At 35.6% G+C, this 22,216-nt stretch overlaps 1 protein-coding gene across 15 annotated transcripts in view; it reads right to left on the reverse strand.

Moving 5' to 3' along the window:
• Window positions 1–22,216, reverse strand: part of CADPS2 (calcium dependent secretion activator 2) — a 617,203-nt gene that overhangs the window by 175,009 nt on the left and 419,978 nt on the right. For 14 of the 15 annotated variants that reach the window (XM_077120033.1, XM_077119365.1, XM_077119348.1 and 11 more), the window contains 3 exons: window positions 10,433–10,541; window positions 9,197–9,397; window positions 1,932–2,068 (listed from right to left, as the gene is read on the reverse strand). In XM_077120033.1, the coding sequence (XP_076976148.1) occupies window positions 1,932–2,068; window positions 9,197–9,397; window positions 10,433–10,541 (447 nt within the window). The remainder of the gene's footprint in view (window positions 1–1,931; window positions 2,069–9,196; window positions 9,398–10,432; window positions 10,542–22,216) is intronic. The other variant, XM_077119865.1, reaches the window with a different exon arrangement.

The raw sequence follows: 22,216 nt of genomic DNA on the forward strand, positions 1-22,216 counted from the left end.
GAGAATGATAAAGCAGACACTACAAATGCAATAGTCTAATTATGGAAAGAATTTTATAAAATAAACTGCAAGAAAATTGCAGTAAGTCTAGCAGTAGTATACATGTACTATTTGGCTCTTTCAATATTGGGGATGTTTTTTCCTCAGGTCATTAGTCTTTCTACGACCAGTATAGCAGAGTTAATGTTTTACAGTAGCAGTTTCTGGTCTTCCTGAGAGGAGATGTTCATATGTGTGTGTATGCAGGCATGCCCTATTGAAACAGCAGGGAGCAGAGCTGAGCTGGCTAAACACTGGAGGACAGGGTTAGGTAGAGTGGGTCTATGAAGTATTTAGATGGAGTATATGGAACTACATATTAATTAGAAAGGAGAATGGACAGTCTTAAAAGGGAGTAGGATAATCATGCAAAGAAGGAAAAGAATGATGAAAAAGGTAGAAGGATGAGAACTCAATAAAAGAAAGAGGGAAGGAGTGAAAAAAGAACACTAATTTACTTACTCTGGTGGCGGAACTAGATATATCACATGTATTACCTTAATATTTAGAACCAAAATGACCTCCATTTTACAGAAAGAGAAGCTGATGTTCAGGAATGTTAAGAGACGTACCCAACCCACACTGCCTATCAGAGCCTTGATTTACATCTAGGGCCATCCTGCCTCCAACATTCTTTCTTAAAATCACACAATTTTCATTCTCCTCTAAGGAGGTGAAGACATACTGTAGTGTACTCCTCAGACACCATATTACATGTGGGGACATCCACTAAGTCAAAGCAGCTTCTTTTAATGATTTAGTAACTAATCCCACTAGGTGGGATCCCAGAGGAAACTGTTCCCTCACTGATGTTCACTCTATGTGTGCCTGTCCACGAACAGGTATCACAAGGTTTTGTGATCATTTGTTTTACTCACTATGTAACTGCAAAGTTTGAGCTGGATTGTATAGTTCAAAGTATTTAACTCTGTTTAGAATAAGGTACTTCATAAATAATTTACAAGTCGAATGAATTTATTAATCATCAGCATTGTAAAGGCATTCTAAGTTGTTTCATTTCTTCCTGTCTATAGAAATATTTCTGGTGATTTAGGAGAACATCCTGTCCAAAATCTTATTTAAAAAATGCAACTTAATTATATGTACCTAGCATAATCAGTGGCAGACAGACTAAATTGGTGATAGAGATTGGCCTATTCTGGTTGAAAAATTTCCAGAGGAACTGCTCCTGAAAGTACAAGACCTTGGAAAGACATATAAAATTCCTTGATTATAAAGTTTAAACTCCATAGACTGAGGTGTCAAGCCTTCCTTCTAAGTATGTTATACTTTTATGCCAAGTTTTGGCTACAGTTCTATTACAAATCAGATTGCAGTTTAGCTACTCTATTTGATTCTTTTTTTCTTTAAGGAATTAAAGTTTTTCTTCTAAAACCTAGATGAAACTAAAGCCTGCCTCTGTTACATACAACTCCTGCCATATTGTTTACCCACTGTTTTTTTACCCTGTCATTTAAGTTGTCCTTCTATGAACAAAAGAGAGAAATGCAAGGTAACATCTGGTGAGCAGAATTTAAACCTTAAAATGTCTGTACAGGTGTTAGTAAATCCTTTCACAGTTTTTCTTTTTTTTTTTGTAAATCTTCATTAAAGCCTTCTGTTTTCATTTTAGCCTTCTCTAGAGGCACTGATGAACCATGATTCAGCCTCTGAGTCTATTCTCCCATCTATTGAGTGGCACAGCAGTGGGCTTCAAGTGTATAATTTTCAAATAGGGATGTTATCGATTGGAATCCTTTATCCCTAACTCCAAGTACAGTTATTAAATGAGTCAGGATTAAAATGCCACTTTATAGCAAGTATTTCTCACTCAAAAAAAAAATCTTTTATTCTAACCCACTGGAACTGGACTAGATAGATAAACTACTCACCAAGCAAGAATAGGAATCATTTAGTCTGTGATCCAGAGTCTGCCTCTGGAGTATTCTAAAAAGGAAGGCGTGGTCAAGCTTGCAAGGACTGGCAGAAATAAACTCATCCATACCATGTTTCTGAAAACGATCTGCATCTGTAAATTCAGAAAAGTATGCATATTAAATTTATTTTTCTGGATTAATGTCGAACAAATATAGTTTTTGTAGAATACAATATTCATGTCTCATGGTTTAACAGAGACCTACATCCTATTACACAGACTATGATGCCAAGAATTTAGCATATCAATATAAACTAAAAATTTTTGAAGCTTAAAAAATAGATAGGGAAAAAGTCACAGATCATTTGCAATGAATAAATTATACTTTTATTCAAAGCTACTCCTAATAACCATAACATAATCTTATTTTCCAAATCTTAAGGAAAGTTGATGCATTTTAAGTATATATTTTCAGAAGGAACTGCCTGGAAAAGAATCCAAGTCTATTCATAAAAGAACAGCGAAGGTGGCTAGAAGCCTGCTTTCCAAATGGCAAACTAGGGCAGAAATGAACACATGTGCTTCAGCTGGATCACTTCCAGTCTTCTTTTTGTATGGAGCTTTTAATGGGACCAACACTAATGTAGAAATGGCAATGAACGCTCTCAAGCTTCAAGTTTAAGAGACAAGAAAAAGGGAGCATCATGTTTGTGCAAATATGCAGACAAAGCATAACGTCCCAAATGGCACTTCAACCAAAGGCCCAAATTTACTGTTCTTTATAGATTGCATCTTTCAACGCCTGTAGACCCTGCGGGCTTATCAAAAGGCAAGCTTTTATGATGGCTTTCATTAATGGTATGCTTTGTCAAAGTCTTCAAAGTGAGTCATTTACTAAGTACAGACAGAAAAAGCCATGCAGTACCCCCAAAAGATTGCTGGGGTGTTACTACATTAGCTCTGTTAGGAATATAGTGCATATTGGGGTAAGCAATCCGTTCTCAAGACAAAAGTGGACTCTCCTGACAATGGTAGAGCTGAGGCTCCTTTGTTCCTTTAAATTCACAGATAGATCCCTTTCTGGGCCTGACAAGAAAAAGCAGAGTTCTAAATGTAAGCTAAATGTAGTTTTAAAAACCTACATGGTACAATTTTAAAATTGTTAAGGAAAAGAGACAAAAGTTTATTGATTAAACCCAATTATAGAGTCAGGCTCATAATAAAACTCAATATTGATCTGTGGACATGATGCTAACATAATCAGTCACATTTAGATATTTAGCCCCAGATCATATTGATCCATGTCAAATGCAACTTTCAGCCATATCTGAGAATGGAAGAACTATATAATTCAAGTTGAAGGGTCCTCAGAATCACATTATTTAAAAGGATCATGAACTAATTTATATCTCACATCGATGGCAAATATCAAAAGGTGAAGGTAGTAAGTAAGCAACGGATGGCAGGTCACTGATGATATAAGGTATAAGATAATGATCTTTGGAAAAAGTACCACATATATTCCATTACATTTAATAATTATATATCTGAATGGTTAAATATATTACATGTGGTAAATTAGCATTAATTGAATGAACACAAAACTGAAATGCTTTTCCAGAATTTAGAAATAAGACAATCTACTTCTCTTGAATTTTATTCTTTTGTCTGATAGTCTTTTAATATAAAGTCAAATACATAGAAATGAGAAATAATCACAAATGAGAATGGGGCAAAGTACTGAAAAATTCAAAGATATATGATAAAATCGGAATACCATTGTATTTTAACGAATTTATCTTAGAATCTTCATTCCTCTATTTATCTGAATAAAAAACCCTTTAGTATCACCTTTGTGAAATTAAATTACAATTGTATAAAATATCTGCTGAATTTTATTCATTATTTCTTTCACCAGAGAAGGTCATAACAAGAAGTTAAAAATAATGCCTGTTAACGGCTTATCTGTAGAGAAAAGGATATATAATAAATTTCACAGAAAAAAATCCATACATTTATTTGTACTATAAAGGCTTTTAGAAACAACTTTTTCATTTAAAATAATATACTTCAGTTCGATTCCTGGGCCATGCATCCCCCCCAAAAATAATAAAAATATACTTATTTTTTCCGGTACTCATGTATTTTATTTAAAAACCATGAGTCTTGGTTGACTTAGAATTAAATAATATTGTCAAAAACGAATTTACTTTATGAACTATTTTCTTCATGAAATATAACTCCAAATAACTATATTTACTAATGTGGCAAGCCTTTTCAAATCACATACACGAATGGAAAATTACTTTTCCAACAGTTGCCATTAGTGATAAAAATAATAATCCTGATAGCATTTTTTTTTTTTAGGTGCATGGTCCAGGAATGGAACCCAGGTCTCCTGCATGGAAGGGGAGCATTCTACCACTGAACCACCTGTGCACCCATATTCCTGTTACCATTTTAGAGTCACGAAATACAGATTCTATATAGACACTTTAAAACAAAAAAGACAAACCAACCGACTATAAAGTTCATAAAAAAATATACAAGCGTAATCCTTCAAGGACTCTAATCTTGTAGAAGGAGAAATGTACTCTTAGGTATTAGCCTTGTCTCCAAGGACACAGGCGGTATAAGACTAATCATTTCTTCTTTTCTATGTCAGATAAAAATTCAAATAATTTTATTCAAAAATATTGTATTACATGTCAGTATGCCATCAGATTTCATGAATTTATTTAGAAATAAAAATAAACCAAATTCTATCTGTGAGAAACGTTTCATTTTAAATTGTCTCATGAAATCAAGTAAAATATGAAATGAGTTATTAAAATATTATTGCCTCATTTCTTATTTTCATATAGATTCCCCTTGGCATAACTTATCTATGTTTAATTCTTAGGGGACAGAGAGATAATCATTTAGGCCAAATAGAAACATGCTTTAAATTAATAGCATAACCAAAATCCAGAATCATTTTGAAATTGGGTTACACTGGATTACCTTCAATTAAAATTTATTGTAACACAAAAAACATGGTGACTACTTTTAAATGGAAAAATATTCATGGTAATCTTCAAAAATTCACTGATAATGGCAAATTTCAGTTCAGCTTATCTTCAAAAAATGATACAAAGATACTGTATAAGATATTCACTTAAACAATGTACTGTAAAACTGTCATAGATTGTGATGATTAATCTATGGACTATACAGATGTGGGACATGGTAACTGAGGACACTGATGGAGTTTCTATGCTAACAGTTGGAGAAATGTTCAAGAATCTTGAGCTGGAACTGTCACCAGGTATGGTAACAGTGGACAGAATAAAATGCAAATGGAGAAATATTATTATTTGCCTATAGATTTAAGAAGTTATAGAGGATTTATTCAAATGGAACCTGAAAATTCAAATTTTTCCTTATGGTAATAGGTATGAAAGGCAAGAGAAAAGAATAGGCTAACAGGATCAATTTTAACTGTTAGCATCGACTTGAAAATAGCTAAGGTAGAAAACACTGCGAGGTTTATTAGCCAGCTGGTGGGCTCCGCTGGGATGGGCACTGACCACAGTCAGTCACAGTTGTTCAAGAACCCATGTTCTGGGAAAAGCATTTATGAGAGATTTCTGAATGTAAGATGGGGAAATACCCGACCGAAAGGTTTCTCCTTCCTTTGCAAGCAAATCTAATTTTGCTGCTCCTGGTGTTGTGAGAGCACAACACCAGAGGGAAAGGGGAGGAAAAGGAAGTGGAGGGAAGAGGCAAGGGGGACAATCAGAGGAGGAGGCCATTTAGACCACTGAGTTGTCTGAGCCTGTGACTCAAGCAGGAAAAGAAGGCTGTGCTGCTGCAAAGGAAAAGAAGAGGGTACTGCTACCTAAGAGCCTGCCCCTCCTCTGCAAAGCACTAAGCTGAACTAAGTAGAAAATGATCCTTTTGCAATAGCAATAATTTGGTTTAAAATTGTTCTGTGTTTAAGTTTGCCTGTAGCTGTGTTTACTGCTACCTACATCTACCTATATTTTGCTTCCAGTTCAAATTTTCATCGAACAGGAAATTTCACAGGAAATTAAAAATGCCACAGACAAGTACTTACCATTTTTTTATACCACCCATGTAACCTTTAATAGGAGTTAAATGTTTAAAAATTTTATTTAAATCCATCTGGTTGGTATATTCATATTTTACATGCTCATGCTTTATGCAATAGTTTATAGAAATATTAATCAGGAGTCTTTTCACACTTTTTTATTGACCCAAGTAATCTCTTAGCTTGTATTTGTTAAATTTATTTAAAACAGATATATGGATTTATATATCTTGCTTTATGCAGCAAATAATAACATGCATGGGATATATTCACACGATGCCAATTTTAGCCAAGACAGAGGGACTGAATTAAAAAAGAACCAAAATAAAGCAATATTAAAATTTTATCAAAACTACTTTTAATGTAAAATAAGACAAATACTTTCTCTCTGTAGTGTGAAACATTTAATTGATTAGCTTGATCAGAAAAATGAGTTCATCAAATTAAATTTAATACCACACTTTAAGGACTTTTAAATATTTGCCCTAAAATCAAACAGGAAGACAGACAAGTTAAACAAGATGGCAGTATATAATGCTATGGGGTGACATATCCCCAGAGAATCTTTGAACAACGAATAAAAAGTAGCAGTACCATCTTCTTCAAAACTCCAGAAAATAGATAAAGGGTTGCAATAATTTGGTGAGGCCCAGATCAAGAAAATGTAGCTGTAAAATAGTAAGAGAGTCTTATGGCACTTTGTTGGCCCCTTACTGAACCATTTCCATGGTTCCAAGGGAAGGTGCCAGCCTGCACTCCTACTGGGGTCCCCTAGCCCTGTTTTGGAGGGGGCAGAAGAACCCCTATGGTAGTTATACAGATAATTATAAATGCCAGAACTTCTTTTTATATTTTTTGATGTACTTTTTACAGGTTTTATAATGCATATGCACAGAAAGGAATGATAAATCTATGGTTTTGGACAATGTATAAATATATGATTTGTACAAAGTACAACAAAAGGTGGGGGTGGCAGAAGAGTACCTGAATAGTGGGTGCATAATTAGAAGTTCAGAAGTAAGAGTGGGCTTAAGACAAAACAACTTTCATCTGTGAGCATGGATGTGTATTTAATAGCATACACAACATTACCTCAAAATGCATGTAAATGCAAAATGAAAAAGCCAAAACTGTAAAATTTTCAGAAGCAAACAGTAGGAAAAATTTTTGTGGTCTTGGGTTAGGCAAAGATTTCTTAGAAAAACAAAGCACAATCCATAAGAGAAAGTAACTAATATAATGGATTTCATCAAAATTAAGGATTTCTGCTCTTTTAAATGACATGAAAAGACAAGCCATAGACTGGGTGAAAATACTTGCACAGTACATATCTGATAAAATGACTTGTATCCAGAATAATACAAAGAACTCTCAAAACTAAATAAATACCAGTCCAATTAAAAATAGGTAAAGTATTGAATAGACACCTAATCAAAGAAGAGACATGCATAGAAAATTAGCACATGAAATTTCCATCTCTCTGAGAGACTTTTGTAGCAGAGAAGCAACGGATATGGGTAGTGCCAAGAGGGAAATGGACCAAGACAGAAGCGGTCTGAGAGTTTCTTGCACCCCAGTATATCGTAGGAGAAAACCCAATAAGCTCCTATGGTACCACTGTGGCAAGTAAGGCCAAGTGTGGTGAGAGGGATTCAAAGATCTCTGCAGTCGAGACAAAGATGACACAGAGTATATGGAACTCAGTATCAGTGCCTTGTATACTGGCACACAAGGAAGGGTACACATGGGACAAGTTAAGCTCCAGGCCACTGGACAGAGAACAGTATTGGACAAGATGTTACAAATAATGATGTCACAGGTATATGTAATTCTCCTGTAAGATTCGGGGAAGAGTCTTGAAATGACTGAATTTAAGTTCTGTAAGTGACAGAGTTGTCTTGGTTTGATGAGTTTAAGTTATAAGGCAACATTGAAATGGAAGTGAAGATATGCACAGTGGTAGAGAAATAGTTGTATTTTTGTATACCTGAGTTCTAATGGAAAATTCATAGCTACTGTACCACATTCTATATGTATGTGTGGGTGGAAGGGGGGGAGCAGAAGAAAGGAATTAAAATTTCAGATAAAGAAAAAATAAATGAAATAAATTGCTTTCTAAAAAATTTCAAGGTGCTATGATACTAATTTACAGTAAAATAAGAAAAATCTAAGCCAATTTCTTTTAACTTAATATTAGTATTTCTAAATATTTTCACTGTATTTTAAAAAGTGGATCTAAAATTAATTAAGATACCCTATGAATATAGTCTCTGACTTCTAAAAGAAAACAGAGAAAAGAGATGGCACTCATATTCCACCTTTATTTATATGGCAGAAGGTGCCTTCACTTAAGATGCCTAAATACATTACCAAAAAGTGTCTAAAAAGAAAAGAGAGTAGTTATTTGATGTACAAAAAGTAGAAGAAATTAATTCATGACAAGGTGTTACTCTCTTGAAGAAGAATCATGAGAGTAAAGGGTGTTGAATGAAAAGCTGCAATTTGAGCTAAAAGTTAAGGATAAACTAATCCATTATTACAGGAGAAACCAGAAAAGTTTTGCAAAGCAGTATGACATATTAAAACGTTTTATTTAATGATTGTTAAAGCAATGTTTGAATATGCTTCTACCATCCATACATAATTTTGTTATTAATCACTAATAAATTAAAATCAAAGTTCTTGATAATTTAAATTAGCATACAGAAAATGAGTATTAACGTATTCTGAAGAAGAAAGCTGATTTTATGGCCTATTCTTAATATTATTCAGCAACAGATAAAAGCTCTATTACCCTTGTGGGTTATTAAGAAATACTCCAGAAAATGATGCTCCATCATTTTGGTTTTCTGGAATCCTATCAGAGCCAATTTCTATAGGACTCATAAATTAAAAATTATAATAAGAGGAATTTTCTTTTAAGAAGTGGAGAATATTCTTGTATCTTAGATTCCCAGAGATTCTCCAAAGCTTGGCAAATCCATGATTAGAAACCACAGGGACCATCTGCTTTAGATTTGTGTGAGAAAATTAGATAACTTTTTATGATTATTAATATGAACTATTTTTATTCAATTATGAATCAACTAATGATGTAAACTATAATACTGAATACATTTGACTCAGATAATTTCATATCTTATTAGGGTTATTAATTGATAATCAAATTATTCTTTTACAGAACTTACAAAGCTGAGTCTCTGCGTGGAGAGTTCCTCCTTTAGGATTCAACTTCTGGGTTTGAACTGCAGGAATGGGCTTATACGACTGCCCTGTAGCCCTGTACATGGCTTGAACCCATAATATTCTATCCTGTTCATCGTCACTGGCGAATATCACAGTGTCTCCTTCTTTAACAGCATTAAAGAACATCTGACCTCCCTGAAGGCCTGCAGAAGACAGAGCTCATTAAATACTAATCCAACTGACAGGTTTTAAACTCATTCCCTAGCTAAGCTCATGGAGAAGAATGGACTTGATATTAACAGTTCAGGGCTTTAAACATATTTTTTTCAGTTGAGGATCAAATCCACAAACCAAAAGGTTTAAGCTTTCACATCACATTAGAAATTAAAAATAACTTAGGGAAACAAACAGTTCATGATACAGAAGCATTCCGCAAGACATACAAACACACCCCACGGAAAGGCGTATTGTGATCTGATATTTCAGGTCAGGGAAAGAAGCCTCTTCTGTTGGTACATTTCCTGTTCTTTCCACAGGAGAAACATATAAGTGAGTTCAGCGGAAAAACACAGGTAAAATAAAAGTGGTGCCTGATAGTGTATGGGATGTACCTTTTGCAAACTTCTTTCACAGAAAGGGTATAATTTTGCATCTTTAAGTGATCACTTAGTGAATGTGGTCAAAGATTTTATTTCTTAATCTCTCTATATTAATTTCTTAATCTCCATAATTCTTTATCTCAATTTCTGAATATCTTCACATTAATTTCATTAATTTCCATATATCAGTAATTCATTCACACTTACTATTTTTAGATACCAGGTGTCCAGTATTAATATGGAGAGAATGAGAGAAGTACAACAATGTATTGGTGGTGGATAAAATTAACAGAATATAAATAGAATTGCCATTTCTTTCCCTGTTTCTATCTTTTGCACTTTTCGCTTTTTAGTGATGAAGTATCTGTAAACATTGATAATAATTCTCATATAGCTTTTCTAATGGAATAACTCTTAAATATTTATTTCTTATATTAAGATAACAGAGATAATGAGTTATGGCTAAAATTAAACAGCACTCAAAAGGACAGAATTTGAATCTCATGAATTCTTGTCCAGGTACATAAGTGAAATGTGCACTCCATTTAGTGGACTTTGGAATGAAAAATAGATCCTGGATACTTATAAGAATTATATATATACATGCATGGCAGGGAAGGTGATCCAACTTAGAATTACCTGGGTGGGGATCTGTATAATCCACGGTGTATCCTTCAAGCTGCATTAATTCTTGTGGCTCAGACTTTTTTTCTCTATAACTGCACATAGCAAAGGTGTACTGGCTAACCTGTTCAAGAAAAACGTACGCAGATTGTTTGCATTAAATTTATCAGATTTAGTTTTTGGCTTTTCTTTATCAGAAGACTCTTCTCCCACTCACCCCCCCCCCCCAAAAAAAAAGTGCATTTATATTTTAGCAGTTTTTGCAACCTTGCTCAGCTCATTTGTCAGCTGGCAGTTCTTCTAAGCCTAGAATTCAGTATTTCCAAATCAGTGATCCATTGGCAAACATTCTATGAAATACTGATAGAAGCATCATGAAAAAATATTCTTCTTAAAAATAAGTTTGGCATCATTGGGTTAAAGAGAAATAGATTTTTTTTACTACAGGGTTTCTTATGGCCTATAAAATGCTAACATATATATTATGCAATATATATTTTCTGCAAAGGACTTATATCCAAAATATATCAAGAACTATGCAATAAGGGAAAACCCAGCATAAAAATGGGTAAAATATGTCCTGCTCTCTCATGTATTTTCATATCCATTCACTGTACTTCAGGATAGAAAGAGAGATTTGGTGTAGTGTTGTGTAAAAGGTGTAGAGGTCGCTATTATTACATTTAAAATGAAGAAACATATGCTTTGTCTTCTAGAAGACAGAGGAGCTGGCCCTGATCTTCTACAAAGTAAAATGCACAGATTTTTGTGAAAATTTCTATGTAAGAGCCTACTGAACTGCACAAGAGCTTTCGGATCCTACTGAAGGTTCACTGTATTCAGTCATCTTTGATCCCATCTTACTACCTGATTCTTCAGCTCAGTAACCTGACCTACCAATTAATGAAAACAGTTGTTTAGAATAAAAGAAAGCACTTCAGCTTCTAATAAGTCCACTACAGCTAGCTGTGGGGTAGACCCATCATACAGGGGTATCTCAAAATACACACATTGCCACTTGATCACTCCTCTCTCTCAGTTTCCCTCTTAACAAAGGAACGAAGTTAAAAAAAACAAAGAAAAAAACTTATTCCAAAGATTTTGGGGGCTAGATTCCTTCTTTAAAGAATCTCTGTTTTGGAATTACTAATCTGGTGATTCTAAGATACTCAATTTTATTATTTTTAAGAAAAGAGATTAGATGATTCCATATAAACTCATGAAGAATAAATAACTAATTGAAAAATAATGAATACATTTGAGAGATGAAAACATGTAAACTCTTCTCTATAAATAAGCCTACTATTAATAGTTGGCAGAATGCATGGACTCTGAACTGACCAACGCAGGGCTTGCAGTAATTTTTTTTTTTTATTAATTAATGGAAAAAAAGAAATTAACCCAACATTTAGAAATCATACCATTCTACATATGCAATCAGTAATTCTTAACATCATCACATAGATGCATGATCATCGTTTCTTAGTACATTTGCATCGGTTTAGAAGAACTAGCAACATAAACGAAAAAGATATAGAATGTTAATATAGAGAAAAGAAATAAAAGTAATAATAATAGTAAAAAAAAAAAAACCTATAGCTCAGATGCAGCTTCATTCAGTGTTTTAACATGATTACTTTACAATTAGGTATTATTGTGCTGTCCATTTTTGAGTTTTTGTATCTAGACCTGTTATACCGTCTGTATCCCTTCAACTCCAATTGGCCATTATCTTACCCTGTTTCTACCTCCTGCTGGACTCTGTTATCAAGGACATATTCCAAATTTATTCTCGAATGTCTGTTCACATCAGTGGGACCATACAGTATTTGTCCTTTAGTTTTTGGCTAGACTCACTCAGCATAATGTTCTCTAGGTCCATCCATGTTATTACATGCTTCATAAGTTTATCCTGTCTTAAAGCTGCATAATATTCCATCGTGTGTATATACCACAGTTTGTTTAGCCACTCGTCTGTTGATGGACATTTTGGCTGTTTCCATCTCTTTGCAATTGTAAATAACGCTGCTATAAACATTGGTGTGCAAATGTCCGTTTGTGTCTTTGCCCTTAAGTCCTTTGAGTAGATACCCAGCAATGGTATTGCTGGGTTGTATGGTAATTCTATATTCAGCTCTTTGAGGAACCGCCAAACTGCCTTCCACAGTGGTTGCACCATTTGACATTCCCACCAACAGTGGATAAGTGTGCCTCTTTCTCCGCATCCTCTCCAGCACTTGTCATTTTCTGTTTTGTTGATAATGGCCATTCTGGTGGGTGTGAGATGATATCTCATTGCGGTTTTGATTTGCATTTCTCTAATGGCCAGGGACATTGAGCATCTCTTCATGTGCCTTTTGGCCATTTGTATTTCCTCTTCTGGTAGGTGTCTGTTCAAGTCTTTTTCCCATTTTGTAATTGGGTTGGCTGTCTTTTTGTTGTTGAGTTGAACAATCTCTTTATAAATTCTGGATACTAGACCTTTATCTGATATGTCATTTCCAAATATTGTCTCCCATTGTGTAGGCTGTCTTTCTACTTTCTTGATGAAGTTCTTCGATGCACAAAAGTGTTTAATTTTGAGGAGCTCCCATTTATTTATTTCCTTCTTCAGTGCTCTTGCTTTAGGTTTAAGGTCCATAAAACTGCCTCCAATTGTAAGTTTCATAAGACATCTCCCTACATTTTCCTCTAACTGTTTTATGGTCTTAGACCTAATGTTTAGATCTTGGATCATTTTGAGTTAACTTTTGTATAGGGTGTGAGATACGGGTCTTCTTTCATTCTTTTGCATATGGATATCCAGTTCTCTAGGCACCATTTATTGAAGAGACTGTTCTGTCCCAGGTGAGTTGGCTTGACTGCCTTATCAAAGATCAAATGTCCATAGATGAGAGGGTCTATATCTGAGCACTCTATTCGATTCCATTGGTCGATATATCTATCTTTATGCCAATACCATGCTGTTTTGACCACTGTGGCTTCATAATATGCCTTAAAATCAGGCAGCGCGAGACCTCCAGCTTCGTTTTTTTTCCTCAAGATGTTTTTAGCAATTCGGGGCACCCTGCCCTTCCAGATAAATTTGCTTATTGGTTTTTCTATTTCTGAAAAATAAGTTGTTGGGATTTTGATTGGTATGGCATTGAATCTGTAAATCAATTTAGGTAGAATTGACATCTTAACTATATTTAGTCTTCTAATCCATGAACACGGTATGCCCTTCCATCTATTTAGGTCTTCTGTGATTTCTTTTAACAGTTTTTTTGTAGTTTTCTTTGTATAGGTCTTTTGTCTCTTTAGTTAAATTTATTCCTAGGTATTTTATTCTTTTAGGTGCAATTGTAAATGGAATTCATTTCTTGATTTCCCCCTCAGCTTGTTCATTGCTAGTGTATAGAAACACTACAGATTTTTGAATGTTGATCTTGTAACCTGCTACTTTGCTGTACTCATTTATTAGCTCTAGTAGTTTTGCTGTGAATTTTTCAGGGTTTTTGACACACAGTATCATATCATCTGCAAACAGTGATAGTTTTACTTCTTCCTTTCCAATTTTGATGCCTTGTATTTCTTTTTCTTGTCTAATTGCTCTGGCTAGAACCTCCAACATGATGTTGAATAACAGTGGTGATAATGGACATCCTTGTCTTCTTCCTGATCTTAGGGGGAATGTTTTCAATTTTTCCCCATTGAGGATGATATTAGCTGTGGGTTTTTCATATATTCCCTCTATCATTTTAAGGAGGTTCCCTTGTATTCCTATCCTTTGAAGTGTTTTCAACAGGAAAGGATGTCGAATCTTGTCAAATGCCTTCTCTGCATCAATTGAGATGATCATGTGATTTTTCTGCTTTGATTTGTTGATATGGTGTATTACATTAATTGATTTTCTTATGTTGAACCATCCTTGCATACCTGGGATGAATCCTACCTGGTCATGATGTATAATTCTTTTAATGTGTTGTTGGATACGATTTGCTAGAATTTTATTGAGGATTTTTGCATCTATATTCGTTAGAGAGATTGGTCTGTAGTTTTCTTTTTTTGTAATATCTTTGCCTGGTTTTGGTATGAGGGTGATGTTGGCTTCATAGAATGAATTAGGTAGTTTTCCCTCCACTTCGATTTTTTTGAAGAGTTTGAGGAGAGTTGGTACTAATTCTTTCTGGAATGTTTGATAGAATTCACATGTGAAGCCGTCTGGTCCTGGACTTTTCTTTTTAGGAAGCTTTTGAATGACTGATTCAATTTCTTTACTTGTGATTGGTTTGTTGAGGTCATCTATGTCTTCTTGAGTCAAAGTTGGTTTTTCATGTCTTTCCAGGAAGCTATCCATTTCATCTAAATTGTTGTATTTATTAGCGTAAAGTTGTTCATAGTATCCCGTTATTACTTCCTTTATTTCTGTGAGGTCAGTAGTTATGTCTCCTCTTCCATTTCTGATCTTATTTATTTGTATCCTCTCTCTTCTTCTTTTTGTCAATCTTGCTAAGGGCCCATCAATCTTATTGATTTTCTCATAGAACCAACTTCTGGTCTTATTGATTTTCTCTATTGTTTTCATGTTTTCAATTTCATTTATTTCTGCTCTAATCTTTGTTATTTCTTTCCTTTTGCTTGCTCTGGGATTAGTTTGCTGTTCTTTCTCCAGTTCTTCCAAGTGGACAGTTAATTCCTGCATTTTTGCCTTTTCTTCTTTTCTGATATAGGCATTTAGGGCAATAAATTTCCCTCTTAGCACTGCCTTTGCTGCGTCCCATAAGTTTTGATATGTTCTGTTTTCGTTTTCATTCGCCTCGAGGTATTTCCTAATTTCTCTTGCAATTTCTTCTTTGACTCACTTGTTGTTTAAGAGTGTGTTGTTGAGCCTCCACGTATTTGTGGATTTTCTGGCACTCTGCCTATTATTGATTTCCAACTTCATTCCTTTATGATCCGAGAAAGTGTTGTGTGTGATTTCAATCTTTTTAAATTTGTTAAGACTTGCTTTGTGACCCAGCATATGGTCTATCTTTGAGAATGATCCATGAGCACTTGAGAAAAAGGTGTATCCTGCTGTTGTGGGATGTAATGTCCTATAAATGTCTGTTAAGTCTAGCTCCTTTATAGTAATATTCAGATTCTCTATTTCTTTATTGATCCTCTGTCTAGATGTTCTGTCCATTGATGAGAGTGGGGAATTGAAGTCTCCAACTATTATGGTATATGTGTCTATTTCCCTTTTCAGTGTTTGCAGTGTATTCCTCACTTATTTTGGGGTATTCTGGTTCGGTGTATAAATATTTATGATTGTTATGTCTTCTTGTTTAATTGTTCCTTTTATTAGTATATAGTGTCCTTCTTTGTCTCTTTTAACTGTTTTACATTTGAAGTCTAATTTGTTGGATATTAGTATAGCCACTCCTGCTCTTTTCTGGTTGTTATTTGCATGAAATATCTTTTCCCAACCTTTCACTTTCAACCTATGTTTATCTTTGGGTCTAAGATGTGTTTCCTGTAGACAGCATATAGAAGGATCCTGTTTTTTAATCCATTCTGCCAGTCTATGTCTTTTGATTGGGGAATTCAGTCCATTAACATTTAGTGTTATTACTGTTTGGATCATATTTTCCTCTACCATTTTGCCTTTTGTATTATATATATCATATCTGACTTTCCTTCTTCCTACGCTCTTCTCCATACCTCTCTCTTCTGTCTTTTCGTATCTGACTCTAGTGCTCCCTTTAGTATTTCTTGCAGAGCTGGTCTCTTGGTCACAAATTCTCTCAGTGACTTTTTGTCCGAGAATGTTTTAATTTCTCCCTTATTTTTGAAGGACAATTTTGCTGGATATAGGAGTCTTGGTTGGCAGTTTTTCTCTTTTAGTAATTTAAATATATCATCCCACTGTCTTCTAGCTTCCATGGTTTCTGCTGAGAAATCTACACATGGTCTTATTGGGTTTCCCTTGTATGTGATGGATTGTTTTTCCCTTGCTGCTTTCAAGATCCTCTCTTTCTCTTTGACCTCTGACATTCTAACTAGTAAGTGTCTTGGAGAACGCCTATTTGGGTCTAATCTCTTTGGGGAGCGCTGCACTTCTTGGATCTGTAATTTCAGGTCTTTCATAAGAGTTGGGAAATTTTCAGTGATAATTTCTTCTATTAGTTTTTCTCCTCCTTTTCCCTTCTCTTTTCCTTCTGGGACACCCACAACACATATATTTGTGTGGTTCATATTGTCCTTGAGTTCCCTGATACGCTGTTCAAAGTTTTCCATTCTTTTCCTGATACTTTCTGTTTCTTTTTGGAATTCAGATGTTCCATCCTCCAAATCACTAATTCTATCTTCTGTCTCTTTAAATCTGTCATTGTGGGTATCCATTGTGTTTTCCATCTTTTCTACTTCATCCTTCACTTCCATAAGCTCTGTGATTTGTTTTTTCAGTTTTTCTATTTCTTCTTTTTGTTCAGCCCATGTCTTCTTCATTTCCTCCCTCAATTTATCGATTTCGTTTTTGAAGAGGTTTTCCATTTCTGTTCGTATATTCAGCATTAGTTGTCTCAGCTCCTGTATCTCATTTGAACTATTGGTTTGTTTCTTTGACTGGGCCATATTTTCAATTTTCTGAGCATGATCCATTATCTTCTGCTGGCGTCTGGGCATTTAGTCAGATTTCCCTGGGAGGTGGACCCAACAGGTTGAAAGATTTTTCTGTGAAATCTCTGGGTTCTGTTTTTCTTATCCTGCCCAGAAGGTGGCACTGGTGGCACACGTTTGTCTGTGGGTCCCACCAGTAAAAGGTGCTGTGGGTCCTTTAACTTTGGAAAACTCTCGCCGTGGGGGAGGTTCGCCAGCCAAAGCGGCATGAAAGAGTGCCAGCCGGCCCAGGGGTCTGAACGCGGGGAGGGTCGCCGGCCGCCGCAGCCCGGGACAGCGCCCGTCTGAATTTCCTAGTCGGCCCGGGGCGCCAAGCATGGCGGGAGGGCGCCAGCCGCCACAGCCCGGGAGAGTGCACCGTTCCCAGCCAGACCGGGGAGTCACGTGTTTGGAAGGGACCGCCCGGGTCACCATTCTCTGCGGTCTGGGGATTTCCGATCCAAATCTCTCAGTTGGTCCGGGGGGCCTCGCGTGGTGGGGGCGCCAGCCTCTGCGGCTTGAGGGGACCGCCTGCCCAATTCTGCCAGTTGGCCCGGGAAGGAGGAAGGGAGGGACTCCGGCTGCTTGCTGCCCCGCCCGGGAAAGCCCGCGCCCCTCGGCAATCTCACCGGAGCTGGTTCTCCCAGACAGTCAGCCATTCCAGGATGGGGTACGCTGTCTTTTTGATCTCTGTCGTGGCTCTCGGAGCTGTTCTGTATCATTTCTACTCCCCCAGTAGCTCTTCTGGAGGAGGAAAGGTGAGGGTGGCAAGGCTGTCGAGGACGGTGGTGGAGGAGCTGGTGAAGGCAGAAGAGGGCAGGCACGGTGGTGGTTTTAGAGCCGCTGGAGTAGGAGGAGAAAGGGAAGGATAAGATGGCGGCGGGAGTGCCGCCGGCGGAGAAAGAGGAAGAGGTGGGCTAGATGGCGGCAGGAGCGCCGGCGGAGAAAGAGGAAGAGGAGGGCTGGATGGCGGCGGGAGCACTGGCGGAGAAAGAGGAAGAGGAGGGCTGGATGGCGGTGGGAGCGCCGCCGGCGGAGAAAGAGGAAGAGGAGGGCTGGATGGCGGCGGGAGCGCTGGCGGAGAAAGAGGGAGAGGAGGGCTGGATGGTGGCGGGAGCGCCGCCGGTGGAGAAAGAGGAAGAGGAGGGCTAGATGGCGGCGGGAGCGCTGGCGGAGAAAAATCTAGGTTACATTTTACTGAGATCTAGCTCCTTTTATTTCTTTATGAGATCTCTTTTCTAAACTCCCACTGTGAGAATACTTAATGGTATGTCTTCTTTCTCCAAGTGAGCGATAAAATATTAAGGCCCTTGGTATCAACATCAATAGCTCCGTCCCCACACTTACACCCCAGTGCAGCCACAAGGACGTCTCACAAGAGTGGCCATTCTAGCCGTTTTTGGTCCCTGAGGCTTTCCTTTCATGCAGTTCAGCTATGCATTTAATAAGCACGCATTATATTTTATTCAGCATTTATAGGTGTTTGCCTAAAAGAATTCTCAGTATTATCTTTTAGAAGTAGCCAAGCCTACTAAGTTAAATTCCTTGGTCAATTCTTCAATTTTGATTTTGTTTTAGAGAGTTTTTAATTAATAGGTCTAATGTTTATATGTATAAGAGAGACCATACATGTTTATTTCAGTATATTTATTACAGGGAAAAAACTATGATTGATGGGATTAGTATATGAAACCAAACGTGTCAAATTTGTCTCATGGTAATTAAATTATAATTATTAGACATGAGGGGACTACTATAAAGCAATATTCCTTTTATCAATACAATAGAAAATATACTGGGGAAATATAATTCATAAGTTTCATATCTACCACTTTCATTTGAAAGACTCTTAAAAACTGAAAGGCTATTGGTATCCCCACATGAACAGTCTGGAATCTGCTGAGAGAAACATGGAGAGCACAGGAAAGCCTGGCTTCCCTGGTTGCAGAAGTCTCCAGCAATTATGAATTGGAATACATAGTTCCACGTAGCTACTACTGTGTTAGGTACTCTAGGTAGGCTATCCAATAACACTCACCCACTTTTATTCATCTCTTTATCTGAACTCCTGAACATGAAAATATACTTTTATCTTTAAAATTACATTTACTATCTATTCCTCAATCTAGTGAGCCCCTACCTCTTCTTCCATGATCATTACAAACTTGTCTTTACCCTTTTAACCGTGAGTCCTTGTTTGATGTTTGCTTTTTTAAAGTTTTTCCATAATACATTTCAGTTGTTTCACAGTGTCTGGTACATGGTTTTCTCTTTCTATTCCTCCAGGAAATTCACTTCATTTCAACTTAATAAATACTCTATTCTGCCTTATTTGAAAATTTATGAGTTTTGAAAGTACAAACCATATACTTACTTTGCATCTCCCCCCCAAATCACACAAATAATTTAGCAGTCCAAATGAATAAAAACTTCTGCTCTTTAATTAAAACTATTCCATTGCCTTAACAAGTCATATTTAACTTTTCCATTACCAAACATTCTACTTTAAACGTTCAGAATCCAATAAACATGAGGCTGAATTCATCCCTTCATCTAGCTAGTGTGTCTTAAGCACTCGCTATATGATGGGCTATGGAAATTCAGGAAAAGCCAAATGATGAAACAAAACTAATTTGGGAAATAACTGATTAGAGAGAATGTTTATTAACATTAAAAAGAAATTCTTGCCATCTCAAAAAGTTATTATTCATGGGAGAGGTGAGTGATCTCTGTAATTTATATTGGAAGGCACTGCCAGTTGAAAACCAATAAAGAGACGATGATTTTTTGAATTACAATACAGAAGGGAAGGTTTAAGTTGATTTTAAATCTGATTTACAGATATGTCAGATACAAATTACACAGTAGTATAAACAGGGTTGGCTAGCTCCACATAACAGGTGTACTTCCTGAGAGTATAATCTTACTCTACACGGTCTTCATTTAATCAATAAAAATTAACTATCTGAAAAAATTATTGTTATTTGGGAAAGAATCATAGAGTTTGATTAACTGGTAAGAGTTTTAAAGTTTTAAAAAATTTAAAATTAAAAAAAATTGAAAACAAGAGAATATGATATCTAAATGACTTAAGTGTAAGTAATTCATGAATGATTAAACTAAACTTCATTGACAAGAAAATATAAGATGCTTATATGAAATGTACTGGTATTGAGAGATAAAACATCTGGGCTCTTGAGACTTTAATCTCAACTCCACAGTACATGGCTGAGTTTCCCCAAAGGAAAAAAAAGTTGTTTTTTCTCATTTCTACTATTGTTACTTATGTTTTGTTCAGCTGTTTTCTCCTCTTCTCTTCCCACTTAGAAACAGACTTTGGATATTTACTTTCTTTCCTTAATATCTGCCGGTATTATAAAGAGTTTTGATTTAAAATTTTAAAGTCTGACTTCATTATGCCGTGTTCATTCCTATTTCACTGCCTAAAAAGTATAGATTAGTTTGTGTTTCTTTTTTATTTACTGCTTTCTTATTTCTATTAGATTTTTCCATGAGATCTTTTTATCTAAGTCAATTGTCTTATCACATTTTCATAAACTTTTCAATAGAGTCCATATTTTTAAGTTACTAAAACCATGTAATAAATATATTTGATTTTAATATTATATAATCTCTTCATATTAGTTTTCTCCCCTTTTTATCTATTATTGAACAAACAGTGGCCTTCCAAGTTCTGATGTTTGCCAAATGACAGGAAATTAGCTTCTATTCCACTTACTCTCCTACTAGAGAGCTGTTTGAATTCACCTCTCAGATATTAAGCTTGAGAGCAAGTAGAAATGAACAATCTCTCATCTAATTTTCAATTTCTAACAGCACTTATGTAGTGTGGTTCAGAGAGACTGAGATATGATTTTTCCTATTGCAGTTGTATGGTTTTCTTCACTTAGAAACAAAGCAAATTTTTGTGAAAGTCAGGTGGTTTTCCCATTTTTTTTGCCTACAGAAAAATTGTAGAAGGACCTAATTTAACCATAAACTGACAGGATATTAAACATTATTTTATGATAGATCTCTATCTCTATGTCACTTCCAAAAATTTTACTGAGCTCGATCTCAGTAAAGTGGTGACCTATAAAATAATCTGCCTTCAGGCAGGTTAGCACATGTTTGGGCCCAAGAACTGAAAATAGAGAAAAAAGTGATCCCTGAGAATTTGAAACTTTTAGTCTGTTTCAGAGAATGTTAAAATCCCAATTTATTTTGCCAAATATCAGAGAAACAAGAGTAAAAAAAATACAAACTGAAGAAACTGAGCAACACTATTGTGACAAACTTCTAAGTTTCCATCAACTTATTTATGTGAACCAGGTTTCTCCACACTTACATCTCTAAAAATAATGCCAAAAAAAGAGAAAAGAATTAATATGAAACCCTTTCTCATTCTAGAATAAATAACTTTCATTCACAGATAAATTGGGAGGAGAATCCAGCCCTATTCAGTTCATTAAGAAAGATATTTCCAATAAAACATTTAACTTTTTACGTTTAATAATTATTCATTAAACTTTGTCATATATTTGTGTTTTTATCAGTTGTGTGTTACTCATAATTGCAATTATACATCAATATAAAAGAACATTTTAACACAAAGCCTTTTGGTTATAGGGAATTATTTTTTAATTATAATTCTGCAGATGTTATAAATTGCAGAAAAGCTTGATGGAACCATCAAGAAGACTTTGAAGCATAACATTTATTTCATAAGGATAAAATTCTGTTGGGGAAGAGTAATGGAAATAAGGGTTCAGGGAGAAACAGGAAACGGTCATGGTAGACACAAAATCACAACAGTATTTAGATTGTATTGGATGAATTTATGAGTGATTTAATGACCTTATTTTAGAAATTTCATCTCTTGCAGTTATTTAAATTTGATGAAAATCTGGGAGGATTTACAGTTGTATAAACTTATTTTAAGGGGTATATTAGCAAAATAGATTGAAGACTAAAGTGAGCATGACTTCCTACCTGGTCTTCTTGATGTCTTTTAGAGACAACAGGATTGTGTATTAGCTTGGCAAATTACTGACCTTGGTTTCATGTATATTTATAACTTTTGCATCTTCCTATGTGTTCTTATGGGTATTTTCTACCCCCCCCCCCCCCCATTCATTCAACAAATACTCACTGGGTATCTACAGTGAACTTTATAGG

Source organism: Tamandua tetradactyla, chromosome 1 (genome assembly GCF_023851605.1).
Source record: "Tamandua tetradactyla isolate mTamTet1 chromosome 1, mTamTet1.pri, whole genome shotgun sequence".
NCBI classification, from domain to species: domain Eukaryota; kingdom Metazoa; phylum Chordata; class Mammalia; order Pilosa; family Myrmecophagidae; genus Tamandua; species Tamandua tetradactyla.